This window comes from Oncorhynchus clarkii, chromosome 19, assembly GCF_045791955.1.
Source record: "Oncorhynchus clarkii lewisi isolate Uvic-CL-2024 chromosome 19, UVic_Ocla_1.0, whole genome shotgun sequence".
NCBI lineage: Eukaryota > Metazoa > Chordata > Actinopteri > Salmoniformes > Salmonidae > Oncorhynchus > Oncorhynchus clarkii.
Genome location: NC_092165.1, coordinates 59,038,097 through 59,060,596, shown reverse-complemented (window position 1 = coordinate 59,060,596; position 22,500 = coordinate 59,038,097). Strand labels below are relative to the sequence as shown.

Sequence of the window (22,500 nt, the reverse complement as noted above, 5' to 3'; positions counted from 1 at the left end):
TCTCTCCTTACCTCTCTCTCCCTCTCTCCTTACCTCTCTCTCTCCCTCTCTCTCCCTCTCTCCTTACCTCTTCCCCTCTCTCTCCCTCTCTCCTTACCTCTCTTTCTCCCTCTCTCCTTACCTCTTTTCCTCTCTCTCCCTCTCTCCTTACCTCTTTCCCTCTCCCCTTACCTCTCTTTCTCTCTCTTGCTCTCTCTCCCTCTCTCCTGGTGTAAACCAACATTTACACCTGAGGTACTGACCTGTTGCACCCTCTACAACCACTGTGATTATTATTTGACCCTATGAACGTTTGAACATCTTGAAGAACAATCTGGCCTTAATATCCATGTACTCTTATAATCTCCACCCGGCACAGCCAGAAGAGGACTGACCACCCCTCAGAGCCTGGTTCCTCTCTGGGTTTCTACCTAAATTCCTGCCTTTCTAAGGAGTGTTTTCCAGGCACCGTGTGTGCATTGAAATCTGCATTGCTTGCTGTTTGGGGTTTTGGGCTGGGTTTCTGTAAAAGCACTTTGTCACATCTACTGATGTAAAAAGGACTTTACGAATAAATACATTATATTGATTGATTATGTTTATGGAACCACAACTATAGAACCACAGATTACTGCCTCCTCCTACACAACTATAGAACCACAGATTACTGCCTCCTCCTACACAACTATAGAACCACAGATTACTGCCTCCTCCTACACAACTATAGAACCACAGATTACTGCCTCCTCCTACACAACTATAGAACCACAGATTACTGCCTCCTCCTACACAACTATAGAACCACCTTCCTACTACACAACTATAGAACCACAGATTACTGCCTCCTCCTACACAACTATAGAACCACAGATTACTGCCTCCTCCTACACAACTATAGAACCACAACAATAGAACCACAGATTACTGCCTCCTCCTACACAACTAATTGATCACTTCAAGTCATTGTGTGTGTGTGTGCGTGCGTGCGTGCGTGCGTGCGTGTGTTAGACTTACTTGTTATAGAGGACGATGTCAGGTACCCAGATCAGTTCAGAAGGTACTCTAATGGACGTTACGTTGTCGTAGTCAGATGGACGCCACCGCAGTTTATAGTCACTCCACTCCTACACACACACACACACACACACACACACACACACACACACACACACACACACACACACACACACACACACACACAATATGATTAAAGTCACTCCTACACACACACACACACACGATACGATTAAAGTCCCTCCACTCCTACACACACACACACACACACACACACGATACGATTAAAGTCACTCCACTCCTACACACACACACACACACACAAACACACACACACGATACGATTAAAGTCACTCCACTCCTACACACACACACACGATACGATTAAAGTCACTCCACTCCTGGAGGGGTTAACCACAGGACAAACCAGAACAGTTAAAAGTCTTCATCTCAGGAGATTTCTCCATGCGATCTGAATGTTATAGTTTACACAGCTAGCCAAATTCTAATATTTTTTCACCTAACTGCATCTTTTGACCAATCAGATTAGCTCTTTTGCCAATAAATGGGCTGCCTGTGTAAATACAGCCATAGACATCGAGGAAAGTAGAGACAATAAGAAAATAGAATGGAAGACTATTATTTCCTGTTTCAGCCAATAAGAGAATAGAACAGTGTTCTAACCTGTTTCAGCCACTAATAGAATAGAACAGTGTTCTAACCTGTTTCAGCCAATAAGAGAATAGAACAGTGTTCTAACCTGTTTCAGCCACTAATAGAACATTGTTCTAACCTGTTTCAGCCACTATATAATAGAACAGTGTTCTAACCTGTTTCAGCCACTAATATAATAGAACAGTGTTCTAACCTGTTTCAGCCACTAATAGAATAGAACAGTGTACTAACCTGTTTCAGCCACTAATAGAACAGTGTTCTAACCTGTTTCAGCCACTAATATAATAGAACAGTGTTCTAACCTGTTTCAGCCACTAATAGAATAGAACAGTGTACTAACCTGTTTCAGCCACTAATAGAATAGAACAGTGTTCTAACCTGTTTCAGCCACTAATAGAATAGAACAGTGTTCTAACCTGTTTCAGCCACTAATAGAATATAACAGTGTTCTAACCTGTTTCAGCCACTAATAGAATAGAACAGTGTTCTAACCTGTTTCAGCCACTAATAGAATAGAACAGTGTTCTAACCTGTTTCAGCCACTAAAAGAATAGAACAGTGTTCTAACCTGTTTCAGCCACTAATAGAATAGAACAGTGTTTTAACCTGTTTCAGCCACTAATAGAATAGAACAGTGTTCTAACCTGTTTCAGCCACTAATAGAATAGAACAGTGTTCTAACCTGTTTCAGCCACTAATAGAATAGAAGACTATTATTTCCTGTTTCAGCCACTAATATAATAGAACAGTGTTCTAACCTGTTTCAGCCACTAATAGAATAGAAGACTATTATTTCCTGTTTCAGCCACTAATAGAATAGAACAGTGTTCTAACCTGTTTCAGCCACTAATAGAATAGAACAGTGTTCTAACCTGTTTCAGCCACTAATAGAATAGAACAGTGTTCTAACCTGTTTCAGCCACTAATAGAGTAGAACAGTGTACTAACCTGTTTCAGCCACTAAGAGAATAGAACAGTGTTTTAACCTGTTTCAGCCACTAAGAGAATAGAACAGTGTTCTAACCTGTTTCAGCCACTAATAGAATAGAACAGTGTTCTAACCTGTTTCAGCCACGAATAGAATAGAACAGTGTTCTAACCTTTTTCAGCCACTAATATAATAGAACAGTGTTCTAACCTGTTTCAGCCACTAATAGAATAGAACAGTGTTCTAACCTGTTTCAGCCACTAATAGAATAGAACAGTGTTCTAACCTGTTTCAGCCACTAATAGAATAGAACAGTGTTCTAACCTGTTTCAGCCACTAATAGAACAGTGTTCTAACCTGTTTCAGCCACTAATAGAATAGAACAGTGTTCTAACCTGTTTCAGCCACTAATAGAATAGAAGACTATTATTTCCTGTTTCAGCCACTAATAGAATAGAACAGTGTTCTAACATGTTTCAGCCACTAATAGAATAGAACAGTGTACTAACCTGTTTCAGCCACTAAGAGAATAGAACAGTGTTCTAACCTGTTTCAGCCACTAATAGAATAGAACAGTGTTCTAACCTGTTTCAGCCACTAATAGAATAGAACAGTGTTCTAACCTGTTTCAGCCACTAATAGAATAGAACAGTGTACTAACCTGTTTCAGCCACTAAGAGAATAGAACAGTGTTTTAACCTGTTTCAGCCACTAAGAGAATAGAACAGTGTTCTAACCTGTTTCAGCCACTAATAGAATAGAACAGTGTTCTAACCTGTTTCAGCCACTAATAGAATAGAACAGTGTACTAACCTGTTTCAGCCACTAAGAGAATAGAACAGTGTTCTAACCTGTTTCAGCCACTAATAGAATAGAACAGTGTTCTAACCTGTTTCAGCCACTAATAGAATATAAGACTATTATTTCCTGTTTCAGCCACTAAGAGAATAGAACAGTGTTCTGGCCTGTTTCAGCCACTAAGAGAATAGAAGACTATTATTTCCTGTTTCAGCCACTAAGAGAATAGCACAGTGTTCTGACCTGTTTCAGCCACTAATAGAATAGAAGACTATTATTTCCTGTTTCAGCCACTAAGAGAATAGAACAGTGTTCTGACCTGTTTCAGCCACACGTTGGTGGTCATCATCTGGTTCTTCTCATCCTGAGGGTGAAGGATAGAGATTTGATTGATTGAGTGATAGATTAAGTGTAGAGAACATGAATGTGTAAGTTGTCTCACCACGTCTATGAGCTGTGCGATGGACAGACCAAACTTGACGATGACAACGTCGCTGATGTTCCGTACGGGGCGGGACCACTTGTTATAGCCACTGAACAGCCTGTTGAACAACTTGTCCTCTGCATGGGCATGAGTCCAGTCATCACTTAACACTGAGAAATAACCCCCCCCCCCCCCCCCCCCCCCCCACATACACATACAAACACACACACACACATACACACACACAAACACACACAGACACACACTAGCTATAATCAGTCACAAATTAGGTGAGAATAGGTGGGGGGACAGAGAGAGCAGTGGGGGGGTAGAGAGAGGGAGGTGGGGGGATAGAGAGAGAGATTAGGTGGGGGATAGAGAGAGAGAGGAGGGGGGACAGAGAGAGATTAGGTGGGGGATAGAGAGAGAGAGCTGGGGGGATAGAGAGAGAGATTAGGTGGGGGATAGAGAGAGAGAGAGGAGGGGGGACAGAGAGAGAGGAGGGGGGACAGAGAGAGAGGAGGGGGGACAGAGAGAAAGGTGGGGGGATAGAGAGAGGTGGGGGTAGAGAGAGAGGTGGGGGATAGAGAGAGAGAGGTGGGGGTAGAGAGAGAGGTGGGGGATAGAGAGAGAGAAGTGGGGGGAGAGAGAGAGGTGGGGGGATAGAGAGAGAGAGGTGGGGGGATAGAGAGAGAGAGGTGGGGGATAGAGAGAGAGAGGTGGGGGGAGAGAGAGAGAGGTGGGGGGAGAGAGAGAGGTGGGGGGAGAGAGAGAAAGGTTGGGGATAGAGAGAGAGAAAGGTGGGGGATAGAGAGAGAGAAAGGTGGGGGATAGAGAGAGAGAGGTGGGGGATAGAGAGAGGTGGGGGGAGAGAGAGAGGTGGGGGATAGAGAGAGAGGTGGGGGGATAGAGAAAGAGAGGGGTTGGGGGATAGAGAGAGAGAGGTGGGGGATAGAGAGAGAGAGGTGGGGGACAGAGAGAGAGGGGTGGGGGATAGAGAGAGAGAGGTGGGGGAGAGGGAGAGAGGTGGGGGGATAGAGATAGAGGTGGGGGGATAGAGATAGAGGTGGGGGATAGAGAGAGAGGTGGGGGATAGAGAGAGAGAGGTGGGGGGAGAGATAGAGAGAGGGGTTGGGGGATAGAGAGAGAGAGGTGGGGGGATAGAGAGAGAGGTGGGGGGATAGAGAGAGAGAGGTGGGGGGAGAGAGAGAGAGAGAGGGGTTGGGGGATAGAGAGAGAGAGGTGGGGGGATAGAGAGAGAGAGGTGGGGGACAGAGAGAGAGGGGTGGGGGATAGAGAGAGAGAGTTGAGGGAGAGAGGTGGGGGGATAGAGATAGAGGTGGGGGGATAGAGATAGAGAGGTGGGGGGATAGAGAGAGAGAGGTGGGGGGAGAGAGAGAGAGGTGGGGGACAGAGAGCGAGGGGTGGGGGACAGAGAGAGAGAGGTGGGGGGATAGAGAGAGAGAGGTGGGGGGATAGAGAGAGAGGTGGGGGATAGAGAGAGAGGGGTGGGGGACAGAGAGAGAGGGGTTGGGGGATAGAGAGAGAGGGGTTGGGGGATAGAGAGAGAGGGGGGGGACAGAGAGAGCGGGGTGGGGGGATAGAGAGAGAGGGGTGGGGGACAGAGAGAGAGAGAGGGGGGGGCAGAGAGAGAGAGGTGGGGGGATAGAGAGAGAGGGGTGGGGGACAGAGAGAGAGAGAGAGAGGTGGGGGATAGAGAGAGAGATTTGAGTGTAAAGTGTTCTGCTGGGCCACTCCGCTTTCGAAGGTCATCAGGCTTTATTAGTTATGATTGGCCTTGGACCATTAATTCAATATACATCACGTCAGTAGGCTAACTGGAAGATAGATTGTCTCACATAATCAGTAACAGCTTAGAGTAACTAAACCTGCCACCTACAGAAAATAAGGCTTTAAGATCTATAGACAATACTCAAAACGGACTATCCTTGAAAATAAAATAATTTTATGAGTTTTGATTGTCAATGGATATTGGATAAGTCTGAAAAAGTCAAAAGTCATAAATCCTCAGTTTAACAACATGTAGGCTATGATGCTATACTGTTTGTGCACAGTTTAGTTGTGCGTAACGCTTTTTTTTTTGCCGAATAGAAAGCCTCACTTTCTCACTTTTATTTTCCCAGGTAGGTAAGCCTATAAATAGGTTGGCAACGCCAGTGGGCACAGACACCGAACAAGCGAGACACTGTATTTAACTTACCCGGGTTGATGAGGATTAAACCGTAAACCACTGCGGTGCTCGTGAATAAGAGGTATCCGCTTTTTCCTTCCATATTCCTTTTTTTATTTTTTTATTTTTTACATAAACGTTCCAAGTGAACGGAAAAGTCGCGTCAAACAGTGCTTATTTCCTTGTCCCTTCGTGATCTCCAGTCCAGCCTACCACTCTGTAACTCCTGAGAGACTGAGAGAGAGATGGAAGTAACCCCCTCTGTCTGCGGTGCTGTGTCCTCAACCAGATCTCACGGTTTGACTTCAGTATTCAACGTTTGTCCAGGGGGCTCAGCGTAAAATGTCGACATTTAGCCGTTCATTCAAAATGGTTTAAGCGACAACCCCTAAAAAGCAACCAATCCTTTTGAAAACACCCTATGTGGCATCGATATGAGCCAGAAAAATGTGTTCTATTGTCAAAATCGACTACAAAATCATCTCATCTAAAACAGAGTTTGTAACCTCAGTCCACGTACTAATGGTCCCTCCTCCCACGTCGCTTCCCTTCGTTGAATAGGGCTCCGGTGTTTGATGGCCCCCAATGCGTACAAAGGATCACAGGCCTTTTACGGATCGACCACAGCCTCCACAGGCCCTTTACGGATCGACCACAGCCTCCACAGGCCCTTTACGGATCGACCACAGCCTCCACAGGACCTTTACGGATCGACCACAGCCTCCACAGGCCCTTTACGGATCGACCACAGCCTCCACAGGCCCTTTACGGATCGACCACAGCCTCCACAGGACCTTTACGGATCGACCACAGCCTCCACAGCCTCCACAGGTCCTTTACGGATCGACCACAGCCTCCACAGCCTCCACAGCCTCCACAGGTCCTTTACGGATCGACCACAGCCTCCACAACCTCCACAGGCCCTTTACGGATCGACAACAGCCTCCACAGGCCCTTTACGGATCGACCACAGCCTCCATAGGCACTTTACGGATCGACCACAGCCTCCACAGGACCTTTACGGATCGACCACAGCCTCCACAGCCTCCACAGGTCCTTTACGGATCGACCACAGCCTCCACAGCCTCCACAGGCCCTTATGGATCGACCACAGCCTCCACAGGCCCTTTACGGATTGACCACAGCCTCCACAGGCTCTTTACGGATCGACCACAGCCTCCACAGCCTCCACATGCCCTTTACGGATCGACTACAGCCTCCACAGCCTCCACAGGCCCTTTACGGATCGACCACAGCCTCCACAGGCCCTTTACGGATCGACCACAGCCTCCACAGGCCCTTTACGGATCGACCACAGCCTCCACAGGCCCTTTGCGGATCGACCACAGCCTCCACAGGACCTTTACGGATCGACCACAGCCTCCACAGCCTCCACAGGCCCTTTACGGATCGACCACAGCCTCCACAGCCTCCACAGGCCCTTTACGGATCGACCACAGCCTCCACAGCCTCCACAGCCGCCACAGGCCCTTTACGGATCGACCACAGCCTCCACAGTCTCCACAGGCCCTTTACGGATTGACCACAGCCTCCACAGCCTCCACAGGCCCTTTACGGATCAACCACAGCCTCCACAGCCTCCACAGCCTCCACAGGACATTTACGGATCGACCACAGCCTCCACAGGACATTTACGGATCGACCACAGCCTCCACAGGCCCTTTACGGATCGACCACAGCCTCCACAGCTTCCACAGGCCCTTTACGGATCGACCACAGCCTCCACAGGCCTTTTACGGATCGACCACAGCCTCCACAGCTTCCACAGGCCCTTTACGGATCGACCACAGCCTCCACAGGCCTTTTACGGATCGACCACAGCCTCCACAGGCCCTTTACGGATCGACCACAGCCTCCACAGCCTCCACAGGCCCTTTATGGATCGACCACAGCTTCCACAGGCCCTTTACGGATCGACCACAGCCTCCACAGCTTCCACAGGACCTTTACGGATCGACCACAGCCTCCACAGGCCTTTTACGGATCGACCACAGCCTCCACAGCTTCCACAGGCCCTTTACAGATCGACCACAGCCTCCACAGGCCCTTTACGGATCGACCACAGCCTCCACAGGACCTTTACGGATCGACCACAGCCTCCACAGCCTCCACAGGCCCTTTACGGATCGACCACAGCCTCCACAGCCTCCACAGGTCCTTTACGGATTGACCACAGCCTCCACAGGTCCTTTACGGATCGACCACAGCCTCCACAGGCCCTTTACGGATCGACCACAGCCTCCACAGCCAAAGTTCCAAGGTTTGTGTGCCCTGCCGAAGGACCTTAACAGAATAGGTGCATGGAGGTCGTCTGCACCAGTAATGCTAGCTTTGTGTGCCCTGCCGAAGGACCTTAACAGAATAGGTGCATGGAGGTCTTCTGCACCAGTAATGCTTTGTGTGCAACAGCCGGTGGTGGTGAGTATAACCAGAGAATATAATGACCTCGCTGGTACAACTTTAGCTAACAACTTTAGATAGCTACCTACATAACCAGCAATAATGCTATCTTTTCAAAAAGCAAGGCAGGCTAGCTAACGTTAGCTAACAACTTTAGATAACATTATTGCTGACCTGCTGTATGGGATGAAAACAAGACCATTTGTCACTCTGATCAACTGTAGGCTACTGACTGTATGTTTGTTTTACTCCACGTGTAACTCTGTGTTGTTGTTTGTGTCGCACTGCTTTGCTTTATCTTGGCCAGGTCGCAGTCGTAAATGAGAACTTGTTCTCTCAGCTGGCCTACCTGGTTAAACAAAGGTGAAATAAATCAAATAAGAGCAGATGCGTACAGCCTATGTGCGCTGTCCATTTGGTCAGGGTAACGTTATGGATTATGGATAGTCCATTTGTGTGTCAGGAGAAAATGTGAATGTGATCAAATTTGGTTTATATATTAAAAATTGGTCTGGCTAGGCTGCCTATACGTTTTCAATCCAAAATGATTCACTGGAATTAATCAATCAACATAATAGTGATGACAGATGTGCGTAAATGTTCTGTAAGACCTACAGTTGCATTGGCCTGCATGATGCAAACATGAATAAAGCCACCGGCAGGGTAGCCTAGTGGTTAGAGCGTTGGACTAGTAACCGAAAGGTTGCAAGTTCAAATCCCCGAGCTGACAAGGTACAAATCTGTAGTTCTTCCCCTGAACAAGGCAGTTAACCCACTGTTCCTAGACCAGTTAACCCACTGTTCCTAGACCAGTTAACCCACTGTTCCTAGGCCAGTTAACCCACTGTTCCTAGGCCAGTTAACCCACTGTTCCTAGGCCAGTTAACCCACTGTTCCTAGGCCAGTTAACCCACTGTTCCTAGGCCAGTTAACCCACTGTTCCTAGGCCAGTTAACCCACTGTTCCTAGGCCAGTTAACCCACTGTTCCTAGGCCAGTTAACCCACTAGGCCAGTTAACCCACTGTTCCTAGGCCAGTTAACCCACTAGGATGTCATTGAAAATGAGATTTTGTTCTTAACTGACCAGTAAATAAAAATAAATGGAATAAAAAGCTCACCCCTGTGAGTTATATTGTCTATCAGTGGTTGTCTATGTGTCTGGGTAAAGGAAAATTATAATTTTCTGTTTTTTTGACCTGATTACGAAAAACTGGTCCCGTTATAGCCCGTATAAAATATTTTTTTGCAACTGATTAATTACTACCTTATAGGGTCCAGAGTTTTCCTGATTAGGTTAACAGATAAGGGAAAGACACTTGAGAGTCTTGAGAGTTGTCATTTATCATCAGGTATGTGGATGATCAGGACTTTATTCATGAACTTTGCTTGGGCTTCCGTCATGTGTCAAAGTGAACGAGATGCACAGCCTGTGTTTTAACTTCATGAAGAAACGTGTTGTTCCGAAGCCTACGATGGTGCAGCTGTAGTGGAATGTATGTGCTATTTGTATTTCCAGCTTAAGTCACCTCCTGTTCCCTGATTTTAAGAGGTGATGACCACTCCACTCCACGAGCACTGTCAACTCTCTCCTGATATGAACTGAAGCCACGTCTCATGTGCCACGCTCATCCACTGACACATTGACTGTTTCCTCTTGTTTGATTGGAGGTTCAACTTGGAACATTGTTAAAATTCAGAAGTATAGGAACATTAGTTCCTGAAGAGACATAATGGGGGCGGGGCCATAATGAAGCTTGGGAGAGGCTGAGCGCAGGGAAAACAATCGCATGTGACAGTACTGATAAGGGGAGAAACCATTGAAGGCTCCTATCACTTAGTTCCCTGCTTAGCAAGAATGATGCAATGTTTAGCGATAAGGAGGAGAGTCCACCCAAAGTGGGGTATGAATACTACCACGGGGGAAGTCATGTCTGTGTCTGAATTACAGCTGTATCGACCCTGTGGGAAGAATTAAACTTGGCTAAGCTTTTCTAGCGTCCGTGAGTTATTTACAAAAATGTAAAATCAGAACCTAACATTCCAAGAACTGTGAGTAGTAAGTAGCCTTATACATTTTCTCTCATTACTGCATGTAGAGTCAATCCCTTCCACAATCACATTATTACACATCACATATTTTACTCCTTGCTTAGACAAACTCATTCTTAGCTCGTTTGTCTTACTGTGTTGTGTTATTTTTTTTGTGTGGGGGGGGGGCTTCACAGTCAAATCCTGTCCTGCACTCAAGTCAAGCCTCTGAACACCTCAACTCATAACCTAAATTCAGTCACTGCTGTGATCCCTTCCCAATACTGTGTAAGTAGCCCTCTCATTCCCCATAATATTGTGCTATAAATGTCTTTATTAAATGATTTAGGTTTTTTTTTTTTTTAAGAAATCATTTTTTAAACACACTTTGTCGTCTCCGTGTGTTCCAAGCCTAGAGCGTGGGTCTCCCATCCTCCTCAAATATTCCAGTCACCAGCCTCTACTGATTGGAATTTAAACATTCGTTTTTATCAAAATGCGTTTTTGGGGCAGTAATGCATTCTGGAACATGTGAACTTTAATTGACCTTAATAACAAACTGTAAATATGCCATCTGTAAATAAGTATACAATTGTTAAATAACAAGCCTAGTTGGTTTAGCCACTGAAAAAAATACAGCCCTGATTGGCTGAGATAATGGGTGGGCTGGACATGCCGAGAGATCCGTTTGGATTGGTCTGCCATGTAGCATGCTTCTGTCTATATAACATGCGCTGCTCAGTATTTGTAGATAATCCTTTCTAAGAACTGCAGTTGTATTGCTACTGCTCACAACAGAATTTATCAGGCGCCATCGACTAAAGATCAGTGGGGAAACGTTGTGAAGGACTACTTTCTGGAGGACGGTCGTGCCATTGTGACTCTCGGACTCTGAAAATGAATCAGACGATGAGGAAAATCCCTGATTTTTACGGAGAAAAACAACAACATTTTTTATTGAATCAGAAGTTGTAGTCTTCTGATGACAGTGATGGGGAAGAAACGGTTATCAACAGTGTTGTTGTCAAGGAAGTTGACAGAGTTTTGAAATTCAGTGGAATGCCCGTTGGAATGCCCGTTGGAATGCCCATTGGAATGCCCGTTGGAATGCCCGTTGGAATGCCCGTTGGAATGCCCATTGGAATGCCCGTTGCAATGCCCGTTGGAATGCCCGTCAGAAGGCCTGTTGGAATGCCCATTGCAATGCCCGTTGGAATGCCTGTTGGAATGCCCGTTGTAATGCCCGTTGGAATGCCCGTCGGAATGCCTGTTGGAATGCCCGTTGCAATGCCCGTTGGAATGCCCATTGGAATGCCCATTGGAATGCCCGTTGCAATGCCCGTTGGAATGCCCGTCGGAATGCCCGTTGGAATGCCCGTCGGAATGCCCGTTGGAATGCCCGTTGGAATGCCCGTCGGAATGCCTGTTGGAATGCCCGTTGCAATGCCCGTTGGAATGCCGCGTATGATTGCAAATGCGGTGGGAGTCGAAAAGAGAACACAGACAGCTGTAGTCTAAAACACCTGTCTCTGGATTATATCTTCAAACTAAGCCCAACCATTGCGTCTGTGACAGAGAGGGAGAAGCGTTCCTCTATGTACATTGTTAAGAGTCTAGCTACATTTTCAGATAGTATACGTTTCTAATTTTGTCAGAAAGTCAGTTTCATGGCAAGTTAAAGTGTACTGTTACCTAGCTAGCTAACGTTACGTGTATGAGCTGTGTAGGAATATTATTTTTATCTCAGAAAAGCCGTTTGCATGGCTTGTTTATAGCCTAATGTTAGCTAGCTAAGGGTAACCATGGCAACCATGACAGAGAGGGAGAAGCGTTCATCCATGTATACTGGTAAGAGTCTAGCTAGCTACATTTTCAGATGTTATGGGTTTCTAATTCAGTCAGAAAGTCATTTTCATTGTAAGTTAAAGTCTACTGTTCGCTAGGTAGACAACTGGGAACTCTGAAAAATACGAGGTCGAATCATGACATCAGTGATCTTCAGGTCGGAGCTCGAGAAATTGCATTGCTAGTTATAGCCTCATGTTAGCTAGAAAACATTGAATCTAGTTGGTTAGCTTTAGAAACCTGCAAATTCACGCATGGTAGTATGGGTTAGGATTATGAGTCTAAACAAAAAGACTCCACTATGCCAGTAACCGTTACACTGTACCGTTTACACTTTCTGTGTCCTGTGCATGTGACAAACAAATTTAGATTATACCAGAGACGGTAATGTGAAGAACAACATGACCTGCACCAAAGTCAGATTAGGATGTAGGCCAAGGACTCGATAAAGTTCATTTTTTTCCGACTACTTTTTGCCTCGACTTTCATCACTTTTAGTCTTGAAATCTTTGGTTGTTTAATACACTGTGAATCCTTAACTTCATTAGGATAGGGGGCAGTATTTTCACGTCCGGATGAAAAGTGTGTCGAAAGTATACATGGAACAGCGAGGAGCAGTTTTGTCCCAATTCACCTTCATCATTCTCCTTCATAACATTTCCTGGTGGTTATAACCTATAGCCTGGTGGTTATAACCTATTGCCTGGTGGTTATAACCTATAGCCTGGTGGAACCAGCCTGAGCGCTGTATTTGCCAATCTATTATAGAACCATGAATAAGCTGATCTACGCTACCATCAATGGAGTGCTGACATCTCCTCCTGTCTCACCTCCAGTCTCACCTCCTGTCTCCCCTCCTGTCACACCTCCTGTCTCACCTCCAGTCTCACCTCCTGTCTCACCTCCTGTCTCACCTCCAGTCTCACCTCCAGTCTCACCTCCAGTCTCACCTCCTGTCTCACCTCCAGTCTCACCTCCTGTCTCACCTCCAGTCTCACCTCCTGTCTCACCTCCAGTCTCACCTCCAGTCTCACCTCATGCTTGCTTGACCAGCATTCGGCGATGGGGAGACCAGAATTAGGTAGGTTTAGTCTGACCCGTTTTAAACTTCAACATAGTATATGCTTTTTTGTCAGATATCACCTATCCTAACTGTCACTGGTAATAGAACAGTGTGTGTGTGTGTGTGTGTGTGTGTGTGTGTGTGTGTGTGTGTGTGTGTGTGTGTGTGTGTGTGTGTGTGTGTGTGTGTGTGTGTGTGTGTGTGTGTGTGTGTGTGTGTGTGTGTGTGTGTGTGTGTGTGTGTGTGTGTGTGTGTGTGTGTGTGTGTGTGTGTGTGTGTGTGTGTGTGTGTGTGTGTGTGTGTGTGTGTGTGTGTGTTTTCATAGAAACATGTATGGAGCCAGGACATGGAGACGTGCTGTGATGAACTTCAGACTGACTTCATACTGATGTCTCTGAATGGAGAAAGACAACTTGTATTGAACTGAATGGTATCAGTCAACATGGGGAAGGAGGAACCCTGTGTATTCTGCACCAGGATCAGGGAAGTCCTGTTGTATACGAGACACCACACGGGAAGTTATGACCACTATGACATGTTACCATGGTAACCCCATTACCACCAGACAGGAAGGTATGACCACTCTGACATGTTACCATGGTAACCCCATTACCACCAGACAAAATACAGACAGGCACAGTGTCTGTATCGGCTGGGAATAACATGAAAGGTGCACGTTGTTATATTAACAGAACACTGCTTCTATGGTATTATGTAAAGGGTTGATTGTTCTACATTAACCTGTTACTACATTTGAAAGTTATCAAAACACTTAGTTTAGAATATCTACATAAATTCAGCAATTGCATTCTTATATTACTCGGTAGGCTACTGACCTATTCAAAGCTTCATCTGGCATCTCACCGTCAGACATCTCTGCCTGTAGTTATAGAACTCAACCTGCAGGAGGTTTGTTAGTTGTGACTGAGTGGGGAGGGAACAGCTGTGGGCAAGGTTCTGACAGATGGGTGTGTCGTGGTGGTGGCAAGGACACACCCACATCAAAGCACACCCCCAAGTCAACTCAGGTTTGGCTTCTATCATGGCCGCCAGCATTTCTTGAGGAGCAAGCCAGAAAACAAGGTTAAACCACAATAGGATATATATATACCAAATACGTTTGATTCCGTTCCATTCGCTCCGTTCCAGACATTATTATGAGCCGTCCGCCTCCTGTGTTACATTCGTATACAATCACATACACTGAGTGTACAAAACATTAGGAACACCCTCCCAATATTTGAGTTGCACCCTCCTTTTGCCCTCAGAAAAGCTTAAATTTGTCGGGGATATGGACTCAACAAGGTGTCTAAAGAGTTCCACAGGGATGCTGGTCCATGTTGACTCCAATGTTTCCCCCACAGTTGTGTCAAATCGGATGTCTTTTGTGTGATCGACCATTCTTGATACAACCAGGAAACATTGATTTTTATTTAACCTTTATTTAACTATGCAAGTCAGTTAAGAACAAATTCTTATTTACAATGACGGCCTACCAGAAGACAAAAGGCCTCCTGCGGGGACGGGGGCTGGGATTAAAAATAAAAATTTAAATAAATACAAAAATAGGACAAACACCCAAAACACACATCCGAAACGAGAGAGACAACACTACATAAAGAGAGACCTAAGACAACAACATAGTAAGGCAGCAACACATGACAACACAGCATGGTAGCAACACAACATGACAACAACATGGTAGCAACACAACATGACAACACAGTATGGTAGCAACACAACATGACAACAACATGGTAGCAAAACAACATGACAACAACATGGTAGCAAAACAACATAACAACAACATGGTAGCAGTACAAAACATGGTACAAACATTCTTGGGCACAGACAACAACACAACACAAACTGTCAGTGAGAGTGTCCATGATTGAGTCTTTGAATGAAGAGATGGAGATAAAACTGTCCAGTTTGAGTGTTTGTTGCAGCTCGTTCCAGTCGCTAGCTGCAGCGAACTGAAAAGAGGAGCGGCCCAGGGATGTGTGTGCTTTGGGGACCTTTAACAGAATGTGACTGGCAGAACAGGTGTTGTATGTGGAGGATGAGGGCTGCAGTAGATATCTCAGATAGGGGGGAGTGAGGCCTAAGGGTTTTATAAATAAGCATCAACCAGTGGGTCTTGCGACGGGTATACAGAGATGACCAGTTTACAGAGGAGTATAGAGTGCAGCGATGTGTCCTATAAGGAGCATTGGTGGAAAATCTGATGGCCGAATGGTAAAGAACATCTAGCCGCTCGAGAGCACCCTTACCTGCCGACCTATAAATTATGTCTCCGTAATCTGGCATGGGTAGGATGGTTATCTGAATCAGGGTTAGTCTGGCAGCTGTTTTATTTTACCTTTAAGTAACTAGGCAAGTCAGTTAAGAACAAATTCTTATTTACAATGACGGCCTAGGAACAGTGGGTTAACTGCCTTGTTCAGGGGCAGAACGACAGATTTTTACCTTGTCAGATCGAGAGATTCGATGTAGCAACCTTTCGGTTACTGGCCCAACTCTCTAACCCCTAAGCTACTTGCTGCCCAGCTAGGGTGAAAGAGGAGCAATTCCGATAGTGGAAACTAAGTCTCGATTTGACTTTGGCCTGCAGCTTTGGTATGTGCTGAGAGAAAGATAGTGTACCGTCTAGCCATACTCACAAGTACTTGTATGAGGTGACTACCTCAAGCTCTAAACCCTCAGAGGTAGTAATCACACCTGTGGGGAGAGGGGCATTCTTCTTACCAAACCACATGACCTTTGTTTTGGAGGTGTTCAGAACAAGGTTAAGGGCAGAGAAAGCTTGTTGGACACTAAAGCTTTGTTGTAGAGCGTTTAACACAGCATCCAGGCAGGGGCCAGCTGAGTATAAGACTGTGTCATCTGCATATAAATGGACGAGAGAGCTTCCAACTGCCGGAGCTATGTTGTTGATGTAAATTGAGAAGAGCGTGGGGGGCCTTGGGGTACTCCCTTGGTTACAGGCAGTGGCTGAGACAGCAGATTTTCTGACTTTATACACTGCACTCTTTGAGAGAGTTAGTTAGCAAACCAGGCCAAACACCCCTCAGAGAAACCAATACTCCTTAGCCGGCCCACAAGAATGGAATGGTCTACCGTATCAAAAGCTTTGGCCAAGTCAATAGAAATAGCAGAACAACATTGCTAATTATCAAGGGCAATGGTGACATAATTGAGGACCTTTAAGGTTGCAGTGACACATCCATAACCTGAGTGGAAACCAGATTGCATACCAGAGAGAATACTATAGACATCAAGAAAGCCAGTCAGTTGATTATTGACACGTTTTTTCCAACACTTTTGATAAACAGGGCAAAACAGAAATAGGCTTATAACAATTAGGATCAGCTTGATCTCCCCCTTTAAATAAAGGATGACCCGTGGCTGCTTTCCAACCAATGGGAAGCTCCCCAGAGAGAAGAGACAGGTTAAAAAGGTCTGTGATTGGCTTGGTAGTCAAGGCACGACATAGGAGAGCTCTGTAGTGCTGATTTATGATCGCTGAATGTGCATCAGATGGCAACAAGATCATATCGTACAGAAACTTCATCAGGTAATATGAATACATAGCCAGTGAGAGGTGGTTACAATAGGATGGGAGGCCAAGAATCTGAGTAACCAATAGAGAGTCAGAGTTCAGAGTGTGGGAACAAACAGTCTGTCCCACGACTGGGTAAAGAAAGTTCATAGTCAACAAAGCATGCAGGAGTCATGAGGCAATTTGTGATATAGAAAAATGCACAATATTTTTGTTGTTGTTATATAACGAATTTGGGCTAGCCATTGTAAGTTCAGAGTCACTCGCCCCAACAGTGCCTGTGTGCTGGAGGCAAGCAAAAGCTTGGGAGAGAGGAAGAGGGGGGTAGACAGGGGAGACAACCAGGGCAGACGGTGAACAGATTGCCGGGTGGAATCCAAGAAGCAGTGCAGCAGGCAGTGGGAGAAGGTGTCACACCCACTTGGGAGAAGGTGTCCCACCCACTTGGGAGAAGGTGTCACACCCACTTGGGAGAAGGTGTCACACCCACTTGGGAGAAGGTGTCACACCCACTTGGGAGAAGGTGTCACACCCACTTGGGAGAAGGTGTCACACCCACTTGGGAGAAGGTGTCACACCCACTTGGGAGAAGGTGTCACACCCACTTGGGAGAAGCTTTGATTTCTGGAGGAATATGTCTTGTAGAAAATGCCAGTATATGGTCTATGAACAGCAAAAGGGGGCTTCAAGGCCTCTGGGTCTGGGTGGGGTAGTCTGGGTGGGGTAGTCTGGGTGGGGTAGTCTGGGTGGGGTAGCCTGGGTGGGGCAGCCTGGGTGGGGTAGTCTGGGTGGGGTAGCCTGGGTGGGGTAGTCTGGGTGGGGTAGCCTGCCATTTGTTGTGCTCAAAGGCTTCGACACCTCTCGCTTCACACGTCAGTGCAGGGTAGCCTAGTGGTTAGAGCGTTGGACTAGTAACCGGAAGGTTGCAAGTTCAAACCCCCGAGTTGACAAGGTACAAATCTGTCGTTCTGCCCCTGAACAGGCAGTTAACCCACTGTTCCTAGGCCGTCATTGAAAATAAGAATTTGTTCTTAACTGACTTGCCTAGTTAAATAAAGGTTATTATTTATTTTTTATTATATAAATATATACTGTATATGAGTTGATACAACATCGACCAATACGCTGACTCGGTGAGTGAGTTTATAAAGAAGTGCATTGGAGATGTTATACCCACGGTGGCTATTAAAACCTACCCTAATCAGAAACCGTGGATGGATGGCAGCATTCGCGCAAAACTAAAAGCACAAACCACCACATTTAACCATGGAAAGAGGTCTGGGAATATGGCTGAATATAAACAGTGTAGCTATTCCCTCCGCAAGGCAATCAATCAAGCGAAATGCCAGTACAGGGACAAAGTGGAGTCGCAATTCAACGGCTCAGACAAGAGATGTATGTGGCAGGGTCTGCAGGAAATTACGGACTACAAAAAGAAAACCAGCCACGTCACGGACACCGACGTCTTGCTTCCAGACAAACTAAACACCTTCTTTGCCCGCTTTGAGGATAATACAGTGCCACCATCGCGGCCCGCTAACAAGGACTGGACCCCCCTCTCCTTCTCCGTGGCCGACGTGAGTAAAACATTTAAACGTGTTAACCCTCGCAAGGCTGCTGGCCCAGACGGTATCCCTAGCTGCATCCTCAGAGCATGTGCAGACCATCTGGCTGGTGTGTTTACGGACATATTCAATCTCTCCCTATCTCAGTCTATTGTCCCCACATGCTTCAAGATGGCCACCATTGTCCCTGTACCCAATAAGTCAAAGATAACTGAACTAGATGACTATCGTCCCATAGCACTCACTTCTGTCATCATGAAGTGCTTTGAGAGACTAGTCAAGGATCATATCACCTCCACCTTACTGGCCACCCTAGACCTATTTCAGTTCACATACCGCCCCAACAGGTCCACAGACGACGTAATCGCCATCACACTCCACACTGCCCTATCCCATCTGGACAAAATACCTAGGTAAGAATGCTGTTCATTGACTACAGCTCAGCATTCAACACCATAGTACCCTCCAAGCACATCATCAAGCTGGAGAACCTGGGTCTCAACTCCACCCTGTGCAACTGGGTCCTGGACTTCCTGACAGGCCTCCCCCAGGTGGTGAGGGTAGGAAAAAACATCTCCACTTCGCTGACCCTCAACATTGGGGCCCCACAAGGGTGCATGATCAGCCCCCTCCTGTACTCCATGTTAACTCATGACTGCGTGGCCATGCACGCCTCCAACTCAATCATCAAGTTTGCGGACGACACAACAGTAGTAGGCTTGATTACCAACAATGAGACAGCCTACAGGAAGGAGTTGAGGGCTCTGGGAGTGTGCTGTCAGGAAAATTACCTCCCACTCAATATCAACAAAACAAAGGAGATGATTGTGAACTTCAGGAAACAGCAGAGGGAGCACCCCCCTATCCACTTCGATGGAACAGTAGTGGAGAAGGTGGAAAGTTTTAACTTCCTCGGCGTACCCATCACAGATAAACTGAAATGGTCCACCCACACAGACAGTGTGGTGAAGAAAGCGCAACAGCACCTCTTCAACCTCAGGAGGCTGAAGAAATTTGACTTGTCACCCAAAAACCTGATAAACTTTTACAGTTGCAAAATCGAGAGCATCCTGGCGGGCTGTATCACCGCCTGGTACGGCAACGGCTCCGCCCTCAACCGCAAGGCTCTCCAGATGTTGGTGCAGTCTGTTCAACGCATCACCGGGGGCAAACTACCTGCCCTCCATGACACCTACAGCACCCGATGTCACAGGAAGGCCAAAAAGTGAATCAAGGTCAACAACCACCCGAGTCACTGCCTGTTCACCCAGCTACCATCCAGAAGGCGAGGTCAGTACAGGTGCATCAAAGCTGGGACTGAGAGACTGAAAAACAGCTTCTATCTCAAGGCCATCAGACTGCTAAACAGCAATCACTGACTCAGAGAGGCTGCTGCCTACATAGAGACGCAACCACTGGCCACTTAAATGGATCACTAGTCACTTTAAACAATGCCACTTTAAATAATGCCACTTTAATAATGTTTACATATCTTACATTACTCGTATCACATGTATATACTTTATTTTATACAGTGCACACACTGTATACAGATTTTTCTATTGTGTTATTGACTGTAGGTTTGTTTATTCCATGTGTAACTCTGTCTTGTTGTTTTTGTGTCGAACTCCTTTGCTTTATCTTGGCCAGGTCGCAGTTGTAAATGAGAACTTGTTCTCAACTAGCCTACCTGGTTAAATAAAGGTGTTCTCAACTGGCCTACCTGGTTTAATAAAGGTGTTCTCAACTAGCCTACCTGGTTTAATAAAGGTGTTCTCAACTAGCCTACCTGGTTTAATAAAGGTGAAATAAAATTGTAAAAAATAAAACATGTTATACCATATATTGCACTTTTCCGCTCAGCCATCGCTCATCCATATATGTGTACATATATGTACACATTCTCATTCACCCCTTTAGATTTGTGTGTATTAGGTCGTTGTTGGGGAATTCTTAAATTACTTGTTAGACATTATTGCAATGTCGGAACTAGAAGCACAGGTTTCCTTGGTGATAAAGGTCTGGTCACACACGTTTCCTTGGTGATAAAGGTCTGGTCACACACGTTTCCTTGGTGATAAAGGTCTGGTCACACACGTTTCCTTGGTGATAAAGGTCTGGTCACACACGTTTCCTTGGTGATAAAGGTCTGGTCACACACGTTTCCTTGGTGATAAAGGTCTGGTCACACACGTTTCCTTGGTGATAAAGGTCTGGTCACACACGTTTCCTTGGTGATAAAGGTCTGGTCACACACGTTTCCTTGGTGATAAAGGTCTGGTCACACACGTTTCCTTGGTAATAAAGGTCAAGGTTTCCCTGACACCCAAAAGTACTTATTACATTTTGACAGGAAAATGGTCCTATTCATGCACTAAACAGAGAACATCCCTGGTCCTCCCTACTGCCTCTGATCTGGTGGACTCACTAAACAGAACATCCCTGGTCATCCCTACTGCCTCTGATCTGGAGGACTCACTAAACAGAGAGCATCCCTGGTCGTCTCTACTGTCTCTGATCTGGAGGACTCACTAAACAGAGAACATCCCTGGTCATCCCTACTGACTCTGATCTGGAGGACACACTAAACAGAACATCCCTGGTCATCCCTCCTGCCTCTGATCTGGAGGACTCACTAAACAGAGAACATCCCTGGTCATCCCTACTGCCTCTGATCTGGAGGACTCACTAAACAGAGAACATCCCTGGTCATCCCTACTGCCTCTGATCTGGAGGACTCACTAAACAGAACATCCCTGGTCATCCCTACTGCCTCTGATCTGGAGGACTCACTAAACAGAACATCCCTGGTCATCCCTACTGCCTCTGATCTGTCAGACTCACTAAACAGAGAACATCCCTGGTCATCCCTACTGCCTCTGATCTGGTGGACTCACTAAACAGAGAACATCCCTGGTCATCCCTACTGCCTCTGATCTGGAGGACTCACTAAACAGAGAACATCCCTGGTCATCCCTTCTGCCTCTGATCTGGAGGACTCACTAAACAGAGAACATCCCTGGTCATCCCTACTGCCTCTGATCTGGAGGACTCACTAAACAGAGAACATCCCTGGTCATCCCTCCTGCCTCTGATCTGGAGGACTCACTAAACAGAACATCCCTGGTCATCCCTACTGTCTCTGATCTGGTGGACTCACTAAACACAAATGCTTCATTTGGAAAAGATGTCTGAGTGTTGGAGTGAGCCCCTGTCTATCTTCCAATTATAATTGTAATAATTTTCTGGTTTGCTTAATATAAGGAATTTGAAATGATTTATAATTTTACTTTGGATTGCTTAAAGTAAAGATACCTTAAAATTAGAAAATGACTCTAGTAAAAGTGAAAGTCACCCAGTAAAATACTACTTGAGAAAAAGTCTAAATGTATTTGGTTTAAATAAATATACTTAAGAATCAAAAGTAAATGCAGTTGCTAAAATATACTTATATATACTTATATATACTTATACTCAAGTATGACAATTTAGTACTTTTTCCACCGCTGCCCACACTGTTCACACACCTATTGTTGGCGGAAAGAAAATGTTGCTGTTTTAAAGTTAATTTCCTGCAATTCTACGCATTATGTGTTTATACGATGTCAGGGGTCGAAGCCCAACCGAGTAAAAAATAAATAAATGAACATAGAGAATGGAAGAAAGTCATTCATGAATGTGTTTCAAAACATCTATAAGCGCTCATACAACGAGCTGTGAATTTGAGTGTGATATTTGCCTGTTTTGAATTGAAACTGGTCAGTAGACGCGTTTTAGGGAAGTTTTACGGGTTGCGTTCAAGGCCGTCTTACTACTACAGTCGCGCTGCGCTGATTATTAGACATATTAGACAGTTTCTCAAGTGTTCAGCGGCGCGATTACGATGAACGCATCCATTTGTTTAATGGGAGGGGTTGTGTAACCGTATGAAAAGGCAGAAAACTTTCTTTCTACATAAATATTTGCAGTAGTTCAGAGTTTCGCTTTGACTCTTTTCTACCCAGTG

The 22,500-nt window shown here is 45.8% G+C and overlaps 2 protein-coding genes across 2 annotated transcripts in view; one reads left to right on the top strand and one right to left on the bottom strand.

Moving 5' to 3' along the window:
• LOC139375439 (cholinergic receptor, nicotinic, alpha 2a (neuronal)) overlaps positions 1-3,957 on the bottom strand; it is a 7,843-nt gene extending 3,886 nt beyond the window's left edge. The window contains exons 1-3 of the mRNA XM_071117224.1: positions 3,837-3,957; positions 3,714-3,758; positions 994-1,103 (exon numbers count right to left, since the gene is read on the bottom strand). Of these exons, the coding sequence (XP_070973325.1) occupies positions 994-1,103; positions 3,714-3,743 (140 nt within the window). The 5' untranslated portion in view covers positions 3,744-3,758; positions 3,837-3,957. The remainder of the gene's footprint in view (positions 1-993; positions 1,104-3,713; positions 3,759-3,836) is intronic.
• An 18,350-nt stretch (positions 3,958-22,307) lies between these two features.
• LOC139375437 (epoxide hydrolase 2, cytoplasmic) overlaps positions 22,308-22,500 on the top strand; it is a 35,676-nt gene continuing 35,483 nt past the window's right edge. The window contains exon 1 of the mRNA XM_071117220.1: positions 22,308-22,500. This exon is cut by the window's right edge and continues 140 nt beyond it. The gene's annotated coding sequence lies outside the window, so the exon portion shown is untranslated.